General features: G+C 37.6%; 1 protein-coding gene across 2 annotated transcripts in view; it reads left to right on the plus strand.

The window, feature by feature from the left end:
• CADPS2 (calcium dependent secretion activator 2) overlaps window positions 1-21,062 on the plus strand; it is a 315,329-nt gene that overhangs the window by 137,233 nt on the left and 157,034 nt on the right. For both annotated transcript variants that reach the window (XM_032193226.1, XM_032193218.1), the window contains exon 7: window positions 14,320-14,431. In XM_032193226.1, the coding sequence (XP_032049117.1) occupies window positions 14,320-14,431 (112 nt within the window). The remainder of the gene's footprint in view (window positions 1-14,319; window positions 14,432-21,062) is intronic.

Consider the following 21,062-nt stretch of genomic DNA (forward strand, 5'->3'; position numbering starts at 1 on the left):
CTTTCTGTCTCATTGAAAAATATATTGTGAGTTTGTATTAAAGTGCTTCATACAATTATTTTCTTCTTTAACAAGCTAAATGAAGCTGATTATATATATGTTACTGAGTAGTTAATGGTCATTCTAAAATGCAAATGCTATAAAACAATATAGTTAGACTGAGCTTAAGTCTTGGACAATTTTACAAACCAGTTACACAGCTTCACATGCAAACTGTATAAAAAAATTATTACTGCCTGTGAAATGCTTCTTCATTCCTCCCAACTGCTTCCTGCCTTTTAGCCCTGCTGAAAATCCTTCCAACATAGACTGTGACCTTTTCTGCCAGAGATCAGTAGCAGAGCCTTTAGAGGACCCCCCTCAGCTGTAGGATGCTTTGCATAACTTTGTTGCTGTGGCGCCCCAGGGGACATCTTGCAAAACCCAGTGCTAATTTCATTTTTCAAATGTTACTGATGTGGCTTAGTTTTTAGTCATGTGGAGTCTGGTGTCCACATGTTTTCTTATCATTGATTTTATTCATTCTGAATATTAAATAATGTGGTGTCTTGAAAGTGTTGTCTTTTGGATGTGTATGGTCATGCCTAAAGATAAAAAGTTAGGAACATGCTATGTTTTATCACTGCAGGTGATATTCTGCTGTCAGATATTTATGAAATAGAAAAAGATAATATCTTACATGTTGAGAAATTTTGATGCAATCAGCTTATTCTTCATGTAAACAAGACAAATGAGATGACCATATTTTGCTGCCAGTAACTGCATAACCTTGTAAAAATGTCTATTGTATTAGAAGGGAAGAATGTGAAGAATGCGTGATTAAATATCTGACCAAAGGAGGCAGAGAACCACAGTCAAGATGGCACAAATAAAATAAATGCTGCTCACTTTATTTTTATGCAATATTTACCATCATTAATTCAATAAATTATTTGAAGTATGACAGTACTTACAGACACATAATCAAAGATTATTTGGCAAAGATTACATAGAAGTGTTTAAAAACAAGCAAACTACAACAGCAACAAAAAAAGAAAAAAATACTCTTAACTTCTAAAATGTAGAACTTCCTAGAATGACAAGGTTGCTCATGAAAAAAAAAAAAAAAAAGTTTGATAATGTGGCTTAAGATGAAGTCTCTGAGGAGGAAAGAGTAGGCATCATTTATAATCTGTGACAATCATGTTTGAAGCATCAGCTAGTTTTGTTTCTTTATCATAGCCCCTGCAACTTTCTAATTTTTATTATTGATTAAGAGAAACAAAGACATGACTATGTTGGTAACCAACTTGTGGTTGCATGACATAGATATACGGTATTTAAGGAAAAGGGAAGGTACACTTTTTTTTCATCTGCTGTTTGTCTGTGCCTAATGCAACTGCATAAATATGATTAAATTTCATCAGTAATACTTTAATTATACTGTTATTGGTACTGTTCAGCAATCATTCCATATATTATTTATAGATGTAGTAATACATGGTCTTGCTTTTGCACTGGAGGAATAATAAAATGAAACAGTTGTTTCTGTGAATGAAACAGCCTCATATTGTTTTGGGTCTGGAGTATAAAACTAGAGACTAAATATAGGAAGAGAAAATGGAGAGAAACACAAGTATTTACTAATCAGAGAGGCAGTAATCATAATGCTCTTCTGTTTTTTTTTTTCTGGTTTTCTGTTTTGTTTGTTTGTTTGTTTGTTTGTTTTTAATGAGTATCTTTGCACATGGAATTTTTACAGAGGGGTGATGAGATTGTGGTTTCATAGTTCCTGATCTAACTGTGCTTACCTTGTTGTTCATATGCTTTGTGTTATACCTTCTGAGGATAAATTGTCTTTAGGATTTAGCTGCTTAAACTGTCTTTTACTTGATGGATTTCAACTGTACTTTTGACTATTACCTCTGGAAGTTGTTTGTTTGTTTGTTTTTGGTTTTGTTTTGTTTTGTTTTGTTTTTTAGTTACAGATAAGCGCAGTAAAATCCAAAGCTCATTTTGCAGAGGATAACAAAACGGAATTATTCAGTATAATTTGGCATCCAAACTTTTCCTCTTTAAAACATAAGTGCATCTTACACATCATTTGCAAAAATGAGTCTGTGTATGAGAGGCTCTCTGTGTTAATAGTAAGATTATTTCAAAGGCTAAATCATGAGACACATAATTTCTAATTATGTTGACGTGGACAATGTAGAAAACTTGGCTAAGTTGAGCGTGATCTTTTAGTAAATATGGAATTTTAGGGAAGCCAAAAGGTTAAAGATCATGACAGAAAACAAGGTGTATCTGCTTTCATAAGCCATGGCTGAATGAGTTGCATACTGATTCTTATAATTTGCTCAAAGATTCATCCTTGTATCTTTAAAGGATAAATTCCATCATGGATTTCATCTTGTCATATGTCAGTAAGTCTTTCTTCTTTGGATTGTCACGATTGGAGCAATTCACAAAATAGGATGGAAGAAATTACCTTATAAAAAATTGGGTGCTATGATTAAATACCATCTATAACTGTCCCGTATCCAACAGTGAAGAGGAAAAACAAAATTGCCAATAGGAAATTATGTGATGTTTTCTTGGTTCTGCAAGGGAAAAAATGGGAGAGAAAAATGCACATTTATCCCAGCCTGTGTTCTGGATTAATGATGGAAGAGTTTCACAAAAGGAATATGGATTCAGCTGAAAATTTACATGACAATTTTATCCAGTTATTCTTGATACCTGATCAATTGCTTGCTCCTTTTAAGAAAGGAAATAATACCTAATCAGCTCAAGTATAAAAAGCGGTATGATATCTATAAGAAAAAGAGAAGGGGTTTCTAAAAAATTTCTGTACTATGTTCTACCATTGATTATTATTTTACATTGTCTAATCAATTTTCTCCTCGCTTGTTACAGAGGAATAGGAATTTTCTACGGGCTTTTAGTCTTAAAAGATATTTTAAACTCGGCTGGATAATAACTTGAGCAACATGATCTAATTGGCCTTGTGCTGAGCGAAGCTTGAACTAGATGACCTCCAGAGGTTCCTTCCAGCCTAAATGTTGCTGTGATTCTATGATTAACCCTCAAAATATTTTCTTGTAATCCTGTTTATCTAAGGGACTTGAGAAAATCCCTGTTATTAGAAGCGAATATTCACAGATCTGGCACAACAAGTGTGGTGTGGAATAAATTGGGATGAGAGGAGGAAGGAGGTAATTAAAGATGTTTGTAATCTCTACTCCATTTGGATAGCTAGCAATAAACATAATCCTTTTGCCACCAGGCCACATCCTTTAATTTTCTTCTCAGTCTTTTGATTGTTCTGGCTAAATCCTGGTTGTTGTTCTGCTTCTGCGTGCTGAGCATGCTAATAAGAGACTGAAAGCAACCAGTATTTCTGTCCCAGTGTGACATCTGCACCTCTGTCTTTGGTGCACTGCTTTGTGCTGCAGCACTGACCCCAGATAGAAAGCCTGGGATGAGGGTATCATGAATAGGTGCTCCACGTAGAGTGAGGATGCCTTTTTTTTTTTTTTTATTTAAATCCCAAACCTCTTCTCGGATTCCATTTAGATTATGGCTTTTAGACAAAAACTGACACTTTTTTTTGGGGGGGGGGGGGGGGAGGCAAAAATCTAACAAATCCAAGTGCTTGGTAGAATATCAACATCTACTCAAGCATAGCATCATGACTATAATGAGCTTATTTTTGGGATGACTGTCTCCTTTTAAAATGTGAAAAATGCCTTGCAAACCCAATATCATTTTAATGTTCTATTTTGTAGTGCATTTTGGGAACCTTGGGATTTGAAGATGCATGTCCTGCTGTTATCACCTTCACAATAACAATTATGGTTTGGAGAAAGACAGTTTACTTGCTGCTTAATGAACATGATATATCTGTTTCTAACCTTGTTCCCACCTGATCCACAGCAAATGTGACTAATATTTTACAGACAGGCATAAGCTTTCTCTAGCATTGCACTGAAGCATCCATAGATGCTTTAAACTGGAAGGCATTTATCTGTGAATACTGTGGTATTGAGCCAAAGACAATTAAGTCCTGCTTAGAAGAAAAATACAATGGATCAGGCTAAGCATCATACTAACATGGCTTTTTCAGCCTGGAGAAAAGGAGACTCAGGGGCGACCTTATTGCTCTCTACAGGTACCTTAAAGGAGGCTGTATCGAGGTGGGGGTTGGTCTGTTCTCCCACATGCCTGGTGACAGGACAAGGGGGAATGGGCTTAAGTTGCACCAGGGGAGTTTTAGGTTGGATGTTAGGAAGAACTTCTCTACTGAGAGGGTTGTTAGACATTGGAACGGGCTGCCCAGGGAAGTGGTGGAGTCACCATCCCTGGAGGTCTTTAAAAGACGTTTAGATGTTGAACTTAGCGATATGGTTTAGTGGAGGACTGTTAGTGTTAGGTCAGAGGTTGGACTCAATGATCTTGAGGTCTCTTCCAACCTAGAAATTCTGTGATTCTGTGAACATAACTACATGGTCTCAGGCTGAGTCAAAGCAAAAGCAAAGTCAGCTTACATCTGCCTGCAAGTATCACATGGAGGGATGGAGTTGTGTCAAAAAAAATAAAAAAGTAGGGGAGGAACTTCAAAATTGCTTCAAAATTGTACTGTAAATTCTAGTAATCTCCTGGAATACTCTGGTAGAGTAGATTTGAAGTTTGACATTTGGTCATCTTTCCCTGCCTCATCTCTGGAAAATTGAATTACTGGAATATCTTCTGGGAAATCATCGGTGTGAAAACAGTTCCTTTGGATTTTTGTAAACTTTGATATGATCAGAATTTCCCATTTTACATTCTCAAAATATGCCTTTTTCTATTTGTGTTTGAAATGACATTTCAAAAATTTGCTTTTATTCATTGCAAGCTATCTACTAGGGGTATGTTGGAAATAATTTCTAAACATTTGACCAATTGCAGTGTTAGAATTGGAACAGATTGTATGTTTTTCTTCAGTTTTGGTTTGTTGTTTTGGGTGAAGAGAAAGTTAAAGAAAAGGAATTTAAAGAAAGAAGTTTAGAAGTTTGCTTTTTATCCCCATTCAATTTAAGAATACTTTGTATATCTCAAACCTTCAAGACGGAGAACATTTTTTTCACCCCAATTTGAGAAGACTCTTCTTTCCTGTCCCTGTGCTAGCATGTGCATGGATTCTCAGAGGTAATGGTGTCAAGAACTCTAATACTTTGAGAACGCAAAGTAGTCCACTGAGCAGACGTAGAAAGAAAATTTATAGATCTTGAAATTTCTAAGTAACTACTTAGCATGTAAGGTGTGAGTCTACAGGTTAATGTGCCTACTTGAAAGTAGTGCCAGCAGATTGAGAGTAGGAGGACAGCAGAAACAGAGGTAGAACAATGTGGACAGCAGATAAGAACAGAAGGAAGCAGAAAGAGAAGTAAAAAAGGCTTCAGAATAAAAGATATGTGGTGTCACACCAGATGGAATACTGGTGTATTTTCTTATTTGATTCCTAGGTCTTCCTTGATAGATTGTGCAGGCTCAGATAGGTCAGTCTATTTTGTGATTTGTTTTCCCACATCTTTATACTATGATGACAATATCTATCTGCTTCATCAAAGTACTGTCAGTGTATCAACATTTGTGCACCATTTTGAAGGTTTAAAGTGTCACACAAATACTAAAGAATATTAAAAAAAATAAGGGTTTGCAACTTTTAGCAGCGTTGTGATGGATCCATAATTTGCTGTTTCAAGACAAAAGTAAAGTAAATATCCATATAGAAACTTTGAGAACAAACGGGCATGCTTTGCTTTTGTGTCCATCACCAGCCCCTAGCTGGTTTAGAAACTCACTGAGAGACAAGAGCTAATGCCTCTCATGAATTCATCTCACCAATATGCATCAATCATTCCCAGTACCCAGCAGTGTGTCAGTCTTGTTGCATACCCTTGAAAATCTTCACTCTGACTTGTCTTGGTTGCCTGTGCTGAAAGTGAGATGGAAAAGCAAGACTGAGTAATAATTTATTCATAGTTTGATGTTTGTGATAAAAATAATTGTTGTAATAGCATTCTGTAAATAGTGTTAGAGTGCACTGTTTCCATTTTTCAGTGTAGAAGGAAGGCTTAAGTGAGTGCTTTTACTTTGTTGCTTATTATACATTGAGCTTGTCTCTGGTTTTCTTTTCTGTTATGTATTAGACAATTTGTCACTTTAAAGAAAAAATATGACAATTTTGTCATTTTACTTTTTGCAGGTAAATTTTTAAATGTTTAATGTTTAAAAGAAATATGTGATATCAAGTGTTTAGCTTATTAGCTCTGTGATAAATTCTTAGTAATTTTTTAATTCCCTTATTTAAAACAGTTATTATTTTTACCAAAAAAAAAAAAAAATCCCAGATGATCAGATTGTTCTCTCTCTCTCTCTCTCTTTTTTTTTTTTTTTTTTTTTTTTTTTTTACTTTTGTGATACTCTAGTTGTGTAGAGGTGGCTTACAGTATAGCATATTCATAATAAACAACATATCCTTGCTGTTGCCAAAATAAGGACCTTTCAGCTCTTCAAAGCAGAGTTTCAGAGAGGGGTTGTCAATGTTTTGTGATGAAATCAGCCTAAAAGCCTTTAGTCTTTCTGCTGAATCCTTAGAAAAAAAATAAAATAAAATCAGTCTTTGTCAAGGACTGTACAAGGTGGTGACTGGACAGTGCATTCAGAAATCACATTCCAAGCTACTTAGAACAGCGTGTGCAGGTGTTGAACACCCAACTTTTCTATAGGGCAAGCAGTAGAGAGGTGGCTTGTTGGACTGGGTTTCAAACAGCTAGTGTGCTCACCCAGAAGTTCCCAAAATAGATATGCAAAAAGTTGAAGAGTGGAGGGATATACCTGAGGAATGTTCTTTGCAAATACAGGGTACACTGGGGCATCTTCATCTTTAGGTCAAAGAGTTGTCCAAACCCTTCCTGAACCTCTCTGTCACAGGAGAGCTGCTGTTGCCATCCTAAAAGGATTTTTGCTGCTCCGTGGGGGGCAGTGTTCTCCCAGCAGTGGCTCCATTTCTGTCCTGCCTCCATACAGAGTCTGCCTGTTGGTAGTAACAGCACCCACCTTACCTGGACACTAGAAAGTGAATTTTGGAAGTGGTGGCTGCTGCTGGAGGAAGAGTCAGGGAGGAAGTACTTCTGTCTTTCTAAAACCAGAAAGAACCTGTTACTACTCCAAGGAACAGGAGAGGTCCAGCCAATGTGGGTAGGGTGGTAAAGGCTGGACTTGCATACTGGACACACTGAAGTTAGACTGTTTTTCTGGTATAGGCATATATGTGGAAATACCTTAAAACTTGTTTAAAGGGATGTGTGTAGAACCTTGTTTAGGTGAAATCAAAGATAACACTTAAAGGCATGTGACTTTCCAAACTGAGACCAAAATGTCTTTTTTTTTTCCCCTGTATTTCCCTTTCCTTCTGTCATCCATCTCTCTCCAGAACAAGTTATTTTTCTCATATCCATATTTTATAGTTTTAGGATGATTTTAATGGGAACCTCAGGGTTAAACCATTGCAGGAGTAGTGCTCCTTCATGAGCTGACAGCTTTAAGAGCATTTATAGAATGTATCACAGTTTCTCTAGTGGGGATTGTAAAACAATGTAGTTCTCAACAAGATTTTTCAATAAAATTGTGGAATAACAGTAACACAGGGAAGAACAGACTCAAGACATGTAAAAGATTAGTTACGTACAATACTTGGCAAATCCTGTGGATTATTTTGCCTGAACATGAGGGTCATTTGAGCCTGTACTGTAAAAAAGACATTGTGGTTTGTTTAGAACCTGCTTAATGCATTGCCTTTCAGCTGCAACTTAATGTGCTGACTCTGATGCTGAAACTTATGCTCCTTGCACTTCCATCAAAATAAATGAGTAATTCTCAAGTAAAGAAATAAGAACACATAGATTATTTTTTTCCAAAAAATCACATCATAGGAATTACAGAATGGTAAAAATATACAAACTCTTCTCCTTGTGGTTTCAAATGTGGACTTGAAATCCCACTGATGTAAAGAAGAATATATACATATATATACAGCGATTAAAACAATCATTGTGTTGCATATAAGGAATATTCATTACTGTATTAAATCCTTGATGCTATATAATAAGGTTCTGCCAGTTGTGCAGTAACATTTCAAAGTCCTTCTTCAAAAACTTCCATGAAAAAGAGACACTGGAATGTTTGTGTAATATTCTAATCTGTGTGAAAGATAAATAAACCTGTTGTTGGGTTATACGAGACAGCTGTTAGCATTAAAGCCATGATTTCTAGTGTAGCATCCTAGTGTCAGTCATTGCCAAATAGATTGGTATTTCTGTGCTGATAAGAGAGAAGGAAATCTGTACAATATTTGTCCAATTTTCAGTGTCAAAGAAGAACAAGCAGCAATTAGTACCAACTAATATTCTCGTTGGGACTCTCATTTAAAAAAAAGAGGGATCAGATAAGTATGGATTTAACTCTATTTTTATTTGGCTGAATGGATCCTCCTCATCAAATTAAAGATTTATTGTCAGATTGCTGCGGGGTGACTTGCAGTGCTGGCACAGCTGCCTCTTTGCTCCCTCACATTTTTTCTCTCCCTCACTGTATATATGCAGTTGCAGCTGGTGCAGCACAGGAATTCCACATTCGCATGAATAACAGAATACCACTAATATTCACAGAATATTTTCTAACAACGGAATAGTTGTCAGACCTGAATTTAAGGTGTTGTGATCTAGATTAAAGTATCAGTGCAGTCAGATGTGCCAGGGAGGTGCTGGGGGTTTCCGTTCCATCTTTCTGTTTCCGGACCTTTTGGCTCACCACTTAAACTGTGAGTACAGTTTCTGACCTGAAGATTATGGATACCTATTTTTCTACACCTATGGTATGTTTCCAGACAATACAGAAACAACCAAACTGATATAGATTCTTGAAGCAGTAGAGATATGGGCATGTTTGGAAGACCTGGATATTGTAATTCCAGCTCCAAGACTGCACAGAGGAAGTGCTGGCAGATCTCCACTGCCCCATGGAGCAGTGTGCTGCTGACAAACTAGCTTCAGTGGGTTGTCTTGCTCATTCTAACTCAGTAGCACGTCACTCTATAGATAGGGAATAAAAGAGCTGCTCAAGAAGATGTCGCAATGAGATTTAATGAAGGATGAAGAAATATTTTGAGGTAGATTTATGCAGTAGGATTAAACCATGAATCAAACCTGAAAAGGAGGCACCAAGGAGACCGTGCTCTGATTTTGGTTTCAAATGGGCAAAAGGAGGTGAATTCTTAATTGCTGAGGAAATCAGTTCCTGGTGGTGCAAAATTCTTTATATTTGATGCTTTGTCAGTAAGAAAATGTTCCAATAAATAGTGCTAAAACAATTTTTCTAGATGTTTGCCTAGAATAATAAATTTTATAACATTCACTCCTGTGTAAGGCTGGAGATTTAAGGTCTCATAAAGAAAAGTTTTGACTAACAGAGACTGTGATTAGAGTGGAAAACCTGAGATAAATTTGCTGCTATTTCCAATATACAGAATGTGCTCTGAGATGAAGTAGAAAAATAAATTTGCTTAGAGTGGGTTCTGTGACACAGTGATAAGTCTTCACTGAAATAAACATCCAGCACCTTGCTGGGTGTGGGATTATCTAGGCTACTTTTGTAGTGAAAGGCAATGAACTTTGATAAAGGGCTCTGGCACTAATTATGTTATCTGCCCCATGTAGCTCTGATACCAGCAATGAAAAGAATGTGATCATCATTAAAGATGATCAATCAAATAATTTAAATGACTACGGAAAAGAGAATAAGTAAGTGAAACAGAAAAAATGATGAATACAAAGGAAAATAATGTAGCAAAATCAGAGCCTGAAGAGGTAGGGTTTTTTTTAGCCTTATAGTTGGTGGTTTTTAGAAGTCTAAAATATTGTCAACATGCTGCATTTAGTGCTGAAATTATTGCATCTTCTGTTTTTTTTTTTTTTGTTTTTTGTTTTGTTTTGTTTTTTTTTCAAGATTTAAAAACAAAACAAAAACAAAGAGCAGACAATAATGGGAATGTTTGTAACTTAATATGAATACCAATGAGATCCATACTGGCACTGTTTGACAAAAGTTTTATCAGACACTTCCCATGTCACATCTAGCCCCAAAATCATGCACATTACCAAAAATCATTGGACAGATGGCTTCTCTGAATCTGTGAAAGTGGCTAATTTGCTGTTACCATCACTTACTCATATTTGGTAGCTAAAGTAAATGCTAGTATAAATATAAAAGCATTATATTTTTCTATTGCATTAAGAATAATTAAAAAATATATTAAATATGTAGGTCTTATTAGAAATAACAATTTCAGAAATTAGGTAGATTAATTTGCCTGTATGTCTTATCACTCTTCTACAGTTCAGCACCTGCATAATTGAACAAGCTTTAAAGAAGTCATCTGCAAAATAATTTGTCTCAAATGAGATCAAAACGGCACATTCAATTTCCGTCTTTTCTGTTTTCACAGAAAGCCAGGCTGGAACATACAAGCTTACCTTCTCCTCTGTATGAAAATTTAAGTCAACTGCAGGATTTATTTTTTTACAGGAAATGTTTTGCTGTTGTTGCAATTGAAAAGTAAAATACGAAGAAAAACGCTTTTGTTCATCCTGTGCTTAAATTCTGAGGACGTATTGTTGGTTCTTATTGAAAAGGTTTTAAAGGTACTAAATTAAGCAACTGATAAGTTATTCATACAAATTACAATGTCCTTCTCCAGGAAGACATCAGGGTGCAACCCTTACCTTAAAAGAAAAATAACTATTTACCTTCCTGTACCTTGTGGCTTGCCTTTAAAGGAAATGTTCCATGACAGCAACTCCAGTGAGATGAAGCAGAAGTGAGAACAGGAAAATTTAATGTTTCAATTGTTATCAATAAACATATTTGGTAGAATACAAATGTGTTTTGGAAGAAAAATGTTAAATTTTTGAAAAACCAAGTGGATATGGTTATATTAGCACATAGGATCTATAAATTGAAACCAGAAATTTCAGTAATGGTGATCAAGATTCAGATCATGGTAATTACAGTTTAGATATTAATTCCATGAATTATTAAGAACTAATAACTCCTAACCCATTCTTCACCATAAAACTTAACAGCTCCTTTCACTGATATATAGTTACGGAATAAATAGCTAAAAATATGGAAAAAGTCGAAAGAATTTTACAGTAGAAATTTCAAGTCATTCAGTAAATTCATATTTATTGTCTTGGAGGGCTATGGAAGGCTATATTTATGGTCTTGGTGTTATATAATATTGAAGCAATTTACCTGCACAGTTCTTAGTCATGGATAATGATAGGACAGTAGCTTCTCTGTAGTTACTGTTTGCAAATACATTATAGGGTAATTTTAAGATGGTCTGTACACTGAAAATCTGATAGCTCTTTTTAGCCTTTCAGGTATAGAAGCTGGAAGCATGATATTCTATTTTAATGGAACTTGGTTAAAATGAAGTACTTAATAAAGAGTAAAAATAGCATGATAAGATATAAAAGAAAATAAGCGGGGGGTGGGGAGGGGGGGGGAAGTGTTCAAAGCTGTCAGATCTTGAGTACCAGGATTATTTAATTTCAGAACAGTTTAGTGTATTGAAAAATAGGCTAGCTTATGTAGGCAGACATATTTTACTCACTCCATCCCTTATTTTGGATCACCATAAGTAGATGTTGAGTACCTCATATCTTACTATGTTCACGGCACGAACTTGAATCTCTTATCCCCATTCTTATTCTTGGAAGAAACAGGCTAAAATGTTAACACTTGTATTTTGGGTGCTTTCTCCCAAGTTCTGAGTTCAAATGGTATGAAAAAGGATACTTCGGCAAAGCTCCAACCAAACAGTGTTTGGGTCCTCGTAATCCACAGGGAATCATAAGGGAGATGAGCTATGAGCCTCGTATAAGTTTTCTGTGATATTGGCAGTCGAGATGTATATCACATCCCTACAAGTAAGCCATAAGGCTAAAGAAAACAATCTTGGAATTGCCTTTTCCAACGGAACATGATTTCTCACTTGCTTGTTCTTGAGGAATGCTGTTCAAGTCTAGGCAGCAGAAGTCTGTGACCACCTGCTTTATCAGGTAACTCACTTCCAAAGACAGGGTCATAAGAAGCTACGAGATTTAGCTGAAGTCCTGATCAGCAAAGAGCATGGAGATTATTAGTGCATGGAATATTTCCACCATGAACACTAAGCTTTGGGAATTGATCCAGACCATTGCTTTTCAGGCAAGGGCTTCCATTCCCTGTTAAAGACGTAAAAAGGTGTGGGAAAAGGGTGTCAGTCAAAGACAGTGATCATATCTCATGTTAAAGATGATGATTCTTCTGATTTCTTTACTTTTGTCTGTGAGCTAATAGTAGCACTAAATCTTTGTAGAGAAGCTCGTTTTGTTTTGTTTTGTTTTTAATAGCAAAGAGTTTGTCCTAATTATTTGAGTGGTCCTATCCATTGCAGTGTGCACAGTTCCAGGCTTCTGGGAACTCAGAGACAAATACATCCTGGCGTCCCCTCTCCTGAGAGTGCAGCTAACAACGTGTTTAGATCGTGTTTGAGATTGCAATGCAGTATTCTTCCTGGGTAGTGGGATCTGGGGGGAGACTGAAGATAAGAGAATTGCATCTTTTATGAAAGTGCTTTCTCCTTGGAAATCTCATTTCTGTATTGTGACAAAACCTAACCCCTGGGACTGCCTCTGGGAAGAGCAGCAATGCTAGGCATTATCTTGTCCTGCCAGTACAGCATCTATCATCAATCACAAAACAGGTTTTCTCCCTCTGAGGAAGGTAATTTCTTGACAGAGTCCCTGTTTCAATTTTTCAATTAGTGCTTTGGCTGAGGCTAAGGCTACGTCCACCACAGACACAGAGACACAGAGAGAGAGCATCTGTCTAACCCAGGCAAAGCAAAGACAGAATAGAACAGGAGATTTGGTAAACTTTCAGCAAACCTCACGTCTGTAGTTTAGCTACCTGTTCAGCCACACTGCTTTATGCAGAAACACCACTTTCTTAAGACTTTTTGGTTTCTGTTACATATTACTTTCTAGGTTTTGTCTTGAAATCTGTAATTCATGTTAGTTGAAAGATTCTCTTTTTCCTATTAAGATACCTTTTATGGCAGATTACAACTGTATGTTCATTTTCCAGAATGGAGAGACCATGTAAATTATTCTTGAAAGTAAAATTAAAATATTGCTGTTTGTAAATTAGGTCCTTTAAGGTTTTATCTTGTGTGATTTTATAGAGTATACTCTTACAGTCACCTATGTTCTTTATTTCGTCAGTTTCTGGTGATCACAATAACTTAAGCAGTGGAAAAACAAATGAAGAGAAACTGAAACTGTGCTTACTTTTTGCATTTTGTTTGTGCCTACTAGCATAATCAAAATCAGTATGATCAATGCAATGAGTGCCGTGCAACTCTTTAGGAAAATGGAATACCATCTTGGAGGAAGTAGCAATCTAATTAGTATACCTTTCTTTTTTTTTGGTACCCTGGCGCACATGGAGGGGAAAGCACTGGCAGACCAACTGAGATTAAAGGTTTCCAGTTAGAAACCTTAGAAGTTTGTCTACCTAATTTAGTTTCTCCAAAAACAGGAAGTCTTGTGGCAGCAATTATTTTCCAGTTAAAGTAACTTGGATGACTATGAAACAATTTTTCCAGGTTTTGCATTTGTGTTTACATTTTTTCCCCTACATTCCTGTACTAAATGGTAACATCTCATGAAATTTAAGGCTTTTCAAATCTTACTTTTTGCATATCCATTCATCTAAAGTTAAGCATATATGTGGCGTGTTTTTTTTTTTATTTAGAATCAAGACCTGATGCTTTGCTGAATGAGTGATTTGTATACACAATATACTGAATGTAATATATTTAGTAGAAAAACTTTTTTCTTTCTTGCTTGCTTGATTCTATTTTCCCCTGTCATGATATAATTTCAGTTCTTTGGGTAAGTTTTGCCATTAGCAATTTTATGACTGATTTTTTATGACAATTGTCACACAGAAAAACCCTGATTTGTCTTATCACAAAGGAAAGTCAATTCCATGTAAGTATTTAATCTTGGATGTTTACGATTGTATGTTTTCTCTGTCTCTCCTGCCCCCTTCTCCAGAAGTTTGGAAATTATGTTCTAGGAGTGCATTAGTATATGTTCTGTTCAAAAGATTACAGTCCTTACAGTCATTCTAAAGTCATTCTTCTGCCCCATTTAAATTCTATTATTTTATTTATTGCAGATGGGGAACTCAAGGAGATTTTACCACTACTCACCCTCGGCCTGTTGTCAAAGTAAAACTCTTTACAGAAAGCACTGGGGTTCTGGCACTTGAAGATAAAGAACTAGGAAGAGTGAGTATTATGTGTAGAAATGAGAAATATGTGAGAAAATTATGTGTAAGAATGTGAACATTGACAAAGTATGCCATAAATGGTGTAAGGGATTTGTTACAGCACTTGCTGTGCTGCAGCTATACCACACGGTGTTTTTTCCTTTAAGGATGACTACTCTCAGTGTTCAAAACCTGGTATTGTATTGCCTTTCAGGAATTTGTACTGTAGATCTGTTGTGTTTTTCTTTGCCTTGTTTCAAACCTTAAAAAAAAAAATCCTTAGTGACGTTCCACTGTAGATGTAAGGGGAGGAATGATGGAGATAATATTGGACTAAAACAGGAGTTCTCACTCTTGTACTGTTTTAGCTTCCCTTTTCCCATTTGTCCTCTCTTGACAGGATCATTTATCCTTTTTAGACCAAAATCAGATGTTAGAGAACAATGTATCATATAAAGAGGAGGATTTGGTGAAAGAGGTAGATAGGATCCACAAATATTGCCCCCATCTCCTTTTGAAAATTTCCCCTCTGACATGTCACACATGGAGGGAGGATAGCTCACTTTTTAACACTCGATTTTGTATTCAGGGTCATGGCTATTTCTCATTCAAGTGAGGAGGGCTTGTTAGGAAGATCAGGGCTTTTCCCCACTTGGTGTCCTCCTATCACAGGCAGCTGCTTAAGAGTCGCTTCTCCCACACATTCTTTCACATTCCTGCACCTTTTGTAAGGTCAGAACTGTGTCCTCCGTATTACCTTTTCTTGCCTCCTCTCATCTCTTTCTGAGATGTCTGCAAGGTCACTTGGTGAAGGACCTTGCAGCTGAGCAGATTAGGATCAGTGGTATTTGGACTGAGAGCAATGAAAAGAAATGGGGAGAGGATGCTGAAAGTAGCACACAGTGCTGTTAAACACAGAGAAGTTCCTTCTTTGTCCCTTCTTGCTCAGTCGTATCAAAGAAGCAAAAGAAAAGTTAGTGCAAAGGTGCAAGGCAGTGAGGAAGGAAATATATGGCTGTTGTGAACTGTGGCCAGTACAATCATTGCCAAGGAGTCAGAGAAGATGAGAAGCAATTACAAAATAATGGGCTAAGAAGAACCAGAAGTATTAACTGGAGCCTGTTGCTCTGCAGTGTTAAATAGTCAAAGTTCAGGTATAGGTCTTGGTCTGCTGTATTAGTTTGCAACTTATCTGAGTTTCTGGAACAGGAGGTTAAAATGGTTTTAAAAGATTTTTAAGAATTGAAACATTTCGGATGTAAAATACTGAATATAGCCTTCACCTTAACTGTATCCTATGGCCCCAGATGGTTTGCATTTTTTCCTGTCTTTTCTTACTCCTGCCCTTCTTCTGACGCAACTGGATTTTTCAGCTGTTCAAACCATTTTAAAGAAGGTATTAGCTCTCCTTTCTTGGTGGGGGTTGGTAAAGGGAGAAAGAATTAAAAAAATAGGTAACTGAGAGGGGCTAAAGCTGAGCTTACCACTCTGGTGAGTCTGATCCAGCTTTGGAGTCTGGTCCAGCTTTCCTGGACACAAAGCAAGACATAAATGGTGAGTGAGAAAAAAGTAATCTTCTGTTCCTGTTGCTGATTCTTACTCTGCTGTTGTTTGTGGTTTATTTTTGGCACAAAGTCTGTCTGCTTTTAGCAGGTGCTCTGAGGTTTGGCAGTTTGTACCAGAATTAGGCAATTAAAATCATTGCCTCTAGGTGCTTTTTTTGTTCCTCATCACAAAGGACAGAGGCCATCACCTTTTATTCACCTGCATTAAAGCAGATTAGATTGGGCACAGCAAACAGAAGTACCTCAGAGATTTCTACATATGAATTCTACCTTTTATAATCCATTGCTGATATATAGAAAATGTTCAGCCTCCATTCTTGACTCAAAAATACCTTCTGAAGTATTTTATTCACCTTTAAACAGGCATGGAGACAATGTTGTGCATGCCAGCACACTGCTGTCCACTGTAGCATAAAGGTGCTTACACGATCCACAGGCATAAGTTGTGAATGGTCTGCTTTCTCCTTCCAGTTATATATATGCTTTTGTTCATATACATCTGCTGCTTTGCCAAGGTACTCTGATTCTGCAAGTTGGTAAGAGACAAACCTCCCCCAGTAACCTTTTGTACAGTCCCTATGTGGTCCCTAGCAGTAGAAGAGAACATGAGAGAGGGCACTGTTAGTCATGGTAGACACTAGGCCTGTTGGGCCTGTTTGGTTGTCTGTCTGTCCTCTTGCTCCACCCAGGCATTGCTGACAGACACCTTACACCTACTGGTGTTAGATGCGTCCAACCAAGAGAAGAGGCAATCTGCCAGCTTAGGTTTGTGATTCAACCAGAGTATTTGACAGTGTTGGTGGGTAGCTTCAGGGGAAGATTGGGAGAATATTTGACAGTTTTTTGACAAAATAATTTTAAGGTAGTTTGTACCCTCATGATATACATCTAAGCTTTCAAGGGTGTATTGTGTTATCACTGTCTTCATTTTCAGGTTTGAGAGATTTAAATTCAGGCAGCCTTAGGAAAGATGCCAGATCCCCCTAATTCTGCTAAGAAAGTTTGTTAATTTCATGGCTGGTCAATACACTGCAGGGACTTGCTGGAGTACAGCTAGGTTAGTTATGCTCAGAAAAAGCCTGAAGATACTTTCACTGGTATTTTTTCTGTAATTAAAAATTCATCTCAAACTTGCCATTTCTGAGGTAGGTTTGCTGTGGACATAAGTTCTCATCTGTCATGTAGTTTCTTCAAAACGTGTCTTGACCCAATACTGCTTTTCTGGATTAATGAAGTTTGCATTTCCCACGCCCTGAGGTTATTGTTGAAGGTTTTCTTCTGTTTAATCTGTAATTAGAAATAGAAGCTACATGATTTGAATTTTGAGCTTCCATCAGGTAAAAAAGGTTTGTTCTGGCACCAAGGGACCAGCTTTTTATGCAGGTAGATCTTAGGTGTGAAATGTGGAGCCAGCGATATATTTTTACAGAGCTGCAGAGAAGTTTTTCCTGTGCTCTGCTACAGGTTACAACAGCCTCTCACACTCATTAACTCCAGATGTAGGCCCTGATCTCAGTGTGACAGCTCCTCCGTTTGACGAGGCACTGCTGATTTCCAGAGGTACCTAGTTGGTGTTGGAGTGGGAGGGAAGCAGGCTTATGCTTTTAGTGAAGTGGGGAGCCCATACTTACAGCTTCATCCTCAGAAAGAGTACAAAATATAGATATCTAGAATATAAAAACTAGTGGCTGCTCAGCATCTGCTGCAGAAATCACCAGATGAGCACAAAGTAATGGGAATTTTTTACCTATATTTCACATCTTTGCCTTTCAAGGCATTTAAGATGTCCTTAACCAACAGGAGGTAGTACTTACTATGGCACTTGTCTGACATTACTCTCTTCCTCTAAAAAATTAAAATAAATCCATTTGTGAATGCCAAGAGCAGATTTTGCTTGTTAGGGGATATTTTTCTTGCTCCCTGCTGACCGCTTTCAGTATCTTTAAATAAAAAGGAAAAGTTTAACCTTTATTCTCTGTTCTACAGAAACTGGAGGACAGCTGGATAAGCTCAGTTTTATGTTGAAACAAACAAATGGAGAAACATGCTGAACAGGAGAGGAAGGGGTGTTATTTGGATTTGAGTTTGACAGAACAGGAGCTTCTGGAGTCACGGTCTGTGTCTGTGATTGTACAGACCTCAGCATCCAGCGTGCCAATGAATTTAACTTCTAGAAACTGAAGCAGGTTGTGTCTTTGAGGTGAAGTTTGTTCTAATCGTGAAATGTTCAAAACTTTAATCAAGTATCTTTGAGATGCGTGTTCCAGTTTTTAGGTGACACTGATCTGTCTGCTTCAGTAGTTATGTATACGTATACAAAAGGCAGAATTGATAGAAATGTTTGCATTTGTATGTGCAACAGCTGAGGAAATGTGTAGAAGCAGAGTTTGGAGTAAATACTTCTGAAAAGTCAGCCTGGTGGTTTTTGAAACTCAGGGATCTGACACCACTTTTTCTTGTTCTGTACTTTGTGTATGAAGATGTTCAAACCTAGTAATTCAAAGTGACAGCCATTGTGCTTGCTTAGCACACATGTGAATACAATGTGAGAACAGCAGGTGGTGTTTGATTACTGGTACTTTCTGAATATAAGAGTATTTCAATCTTCTTGCTCTGACTATTCAATTAAAAGTGAACTATTGTCTCCCAACCTGCTTGTCACAGTCAGCTGCAGCCAGCAATAATTAGCTTTGCAGTTACGGGGCTGTTTTTTTTTTTGCGTTGTTTTGTTTTGTTGGTACTGTTCTTCTTGATTTGATTTAAAGACACTACGAAACAGCTTGCTGGTTAGGTACCCGTACTTGCACAACTGCCTAGTCTCTGAACGCTTACTGCACTGGGCTTGTTGTTTATCTTCTGTGCTGTTTCTGAAGGCCCTCTGAGCAGCGACAGTTTCATATTGTGAATACATTAATTTAAAGCCTGCCATCATGGGTAATACATTTCTCCATCACATTTAGAAACGACTTGAGGTTTTGCAGGTCTGTATTTAAGTTTGGAAAATGATATCAGATTGCTTCCTCCACCCCCTTTTTCTCTTGTTCCCCAAGAAGTCTGCCTGTCAGCACCGCATTATGTCTGGCTCCATGTCGTTGTTCCCATGTGAACAGTGTTTTTCTCAGTAGCTCCTTTGCGAGTGCCTTTCCTCAGAAATTCTCAGGCTGCTTTTCATTGAGGCATGCTCTCTCTTAGGTTTGGGGAAAGGGCTGCTTGGGAAGATCTGTTCAGGTAAGTATTCAGATGGTAGCAATCAATATCCATTGAATGTATAAATTGCAAAGTCTTCTTTCACTATGCACCTGTTCAGTTTTTCTCTTTGATTTTTGTTTCTCTTCAGCCACCTGTTACCCGAAGCATTGCCTGAGTGCTTCAGCTATAATACAATCATAGCTGAAAAGCGAGAGATCTCTCAATGGATGAGATCATGGAGCTGGCATAAAATCCCCATATGCTCCCTTGCTGATTAAGATCTTATTAACCCTTAATTTTCAAGGGGAGTCACTTTTAAGAGAGCCATCTACTTTTTCCACTTCTGCCTCCAGTCTTGTCTCTCTCTCTCTCCTCGAGCTGGTGGTGCTTCACTGTCTTGGTGGCAGCAACTCATGATTTAATACTCAGAAGCATAAAGGACTTGAGTGCAGTGCTGTGTTTTGTAGCCTGCTGGCAGGACATTGAAGGGAACTTTACTTCTTTTCATACTGACAGCAACCTCTGTCTTGCTGACATCAACCTATATGTGGGCAAGGGACATAACTGGGAGTAGCTCCAAGCTATCAAGTTGTGAGGGAAGATGGCTTGAGAAGGGTTAGTAAACTCTATCAAAAGCAAAAGTTCTATTAAAAGCAGGGGAGTGTCCCCTAAATAGGGATATGGCCACAACTACACAAACAACGTAATGTTAAAGGGTCTCTAAACTACTTGTAGTCATGTCTCCTGCCCCAGACCAGCTTTATTAATTTTTGGTCCCCACACTATTTGCAGATCAGTCAATCAGACAGTGTTTAACTAAGGAACTTTCCTATGATCTTTCCTATGATCTTTGCTCAGACAATGACTGGCAGCACAAATTTGTATGTGCCAAATAATCACGGGTGATTATTTCATAACATAAAATTTGCCTGTCCTCTCTGCTCACACTGGCATAATTTATCTTTTCAAATCACTGCATTTTAAAACACAGAAGGAAAAACCTTCCATAGAATGAATTATTAGTCCTGTTATGTGATGAAAGCTTCAATACAGTTGGGGGAGCATATCAACTTATGTGCAGGGAACTTAGTGTTTTAAATTGTTTTAAATAAGCACAAATTGCTGCAGAAGTGACTTGGGTCACCATGGATACATGGGTATTGGAGAAGTTGGTTTCTCCAGTTCATCCAGGGGCTTTTTGCATAAGGCTGTGTGTATTACTTATTCTGAACAGAGCTGGCAGTCCTGCTTATGATTAAGGGCATGTGCCAAAAGATTCAGTTTTCAACTGCTTGTAACTTAGCCAGACTTTAACTGTTCAGGCTGAAGTTTTTCATCCTAGGTATGGAATAAAATAAAATGTGCTTTTGGTCAATGACAAAAAGCAATCATTTGTAGTGCTCTTTGTACTCTGGAAGAGCAAATGAGGCATGGGGAATTGTTTTGTCCCTTAAAATCTTCTGTCTTTCCCACTGGGGACTATACAGTTTGAAGGAAGAAGGGCGAGAAGCTGTTCAGCGCGCATCGTGGGCCTGGATGCCTGGAGCAGCACAGGCTCCTCAGAGCAGGTCCTTGAAGCCAGGGAGCAGGGCAGGATGGGGACAAGGTAGGCATTGGCAGCCTCCCTGGGGACAGGACTGAGCTGAGGGTTTGATCTGTTTTTTGAAGATGTCACAGGCTGTGTTATGAAGTGGCTGTTACTGGGCTACACCTTTATTTTATTTAAGGGCAACTGGTATGACGTGTACTGAAGGTGAGAGGGGAATTTTGTTGGTTGTTTTTTGTAATAGCATGTCAACTGTCATCTGCCTGTCATCCAGGGCATTATGGAGGAGCTACAACTCTTCTTTACTTTCATATTTTTGCTTGTGACAGGGATCCAAAACTCAGTGTAGT

The sequence above is a fragment of the Aythya fuligula genome, chromosome 1, assembly GCF_009819795.1.
Source record: "Aythya fuligula isolate bAytFul2 chromosome 1, bAytFul2.pri, whole genome shotgun sequence".
NCBI lineage: Eukaryota > Metazoa > Chordata > Aves > Anseriformes > Anatidae > Aythya > Aythya fuligula.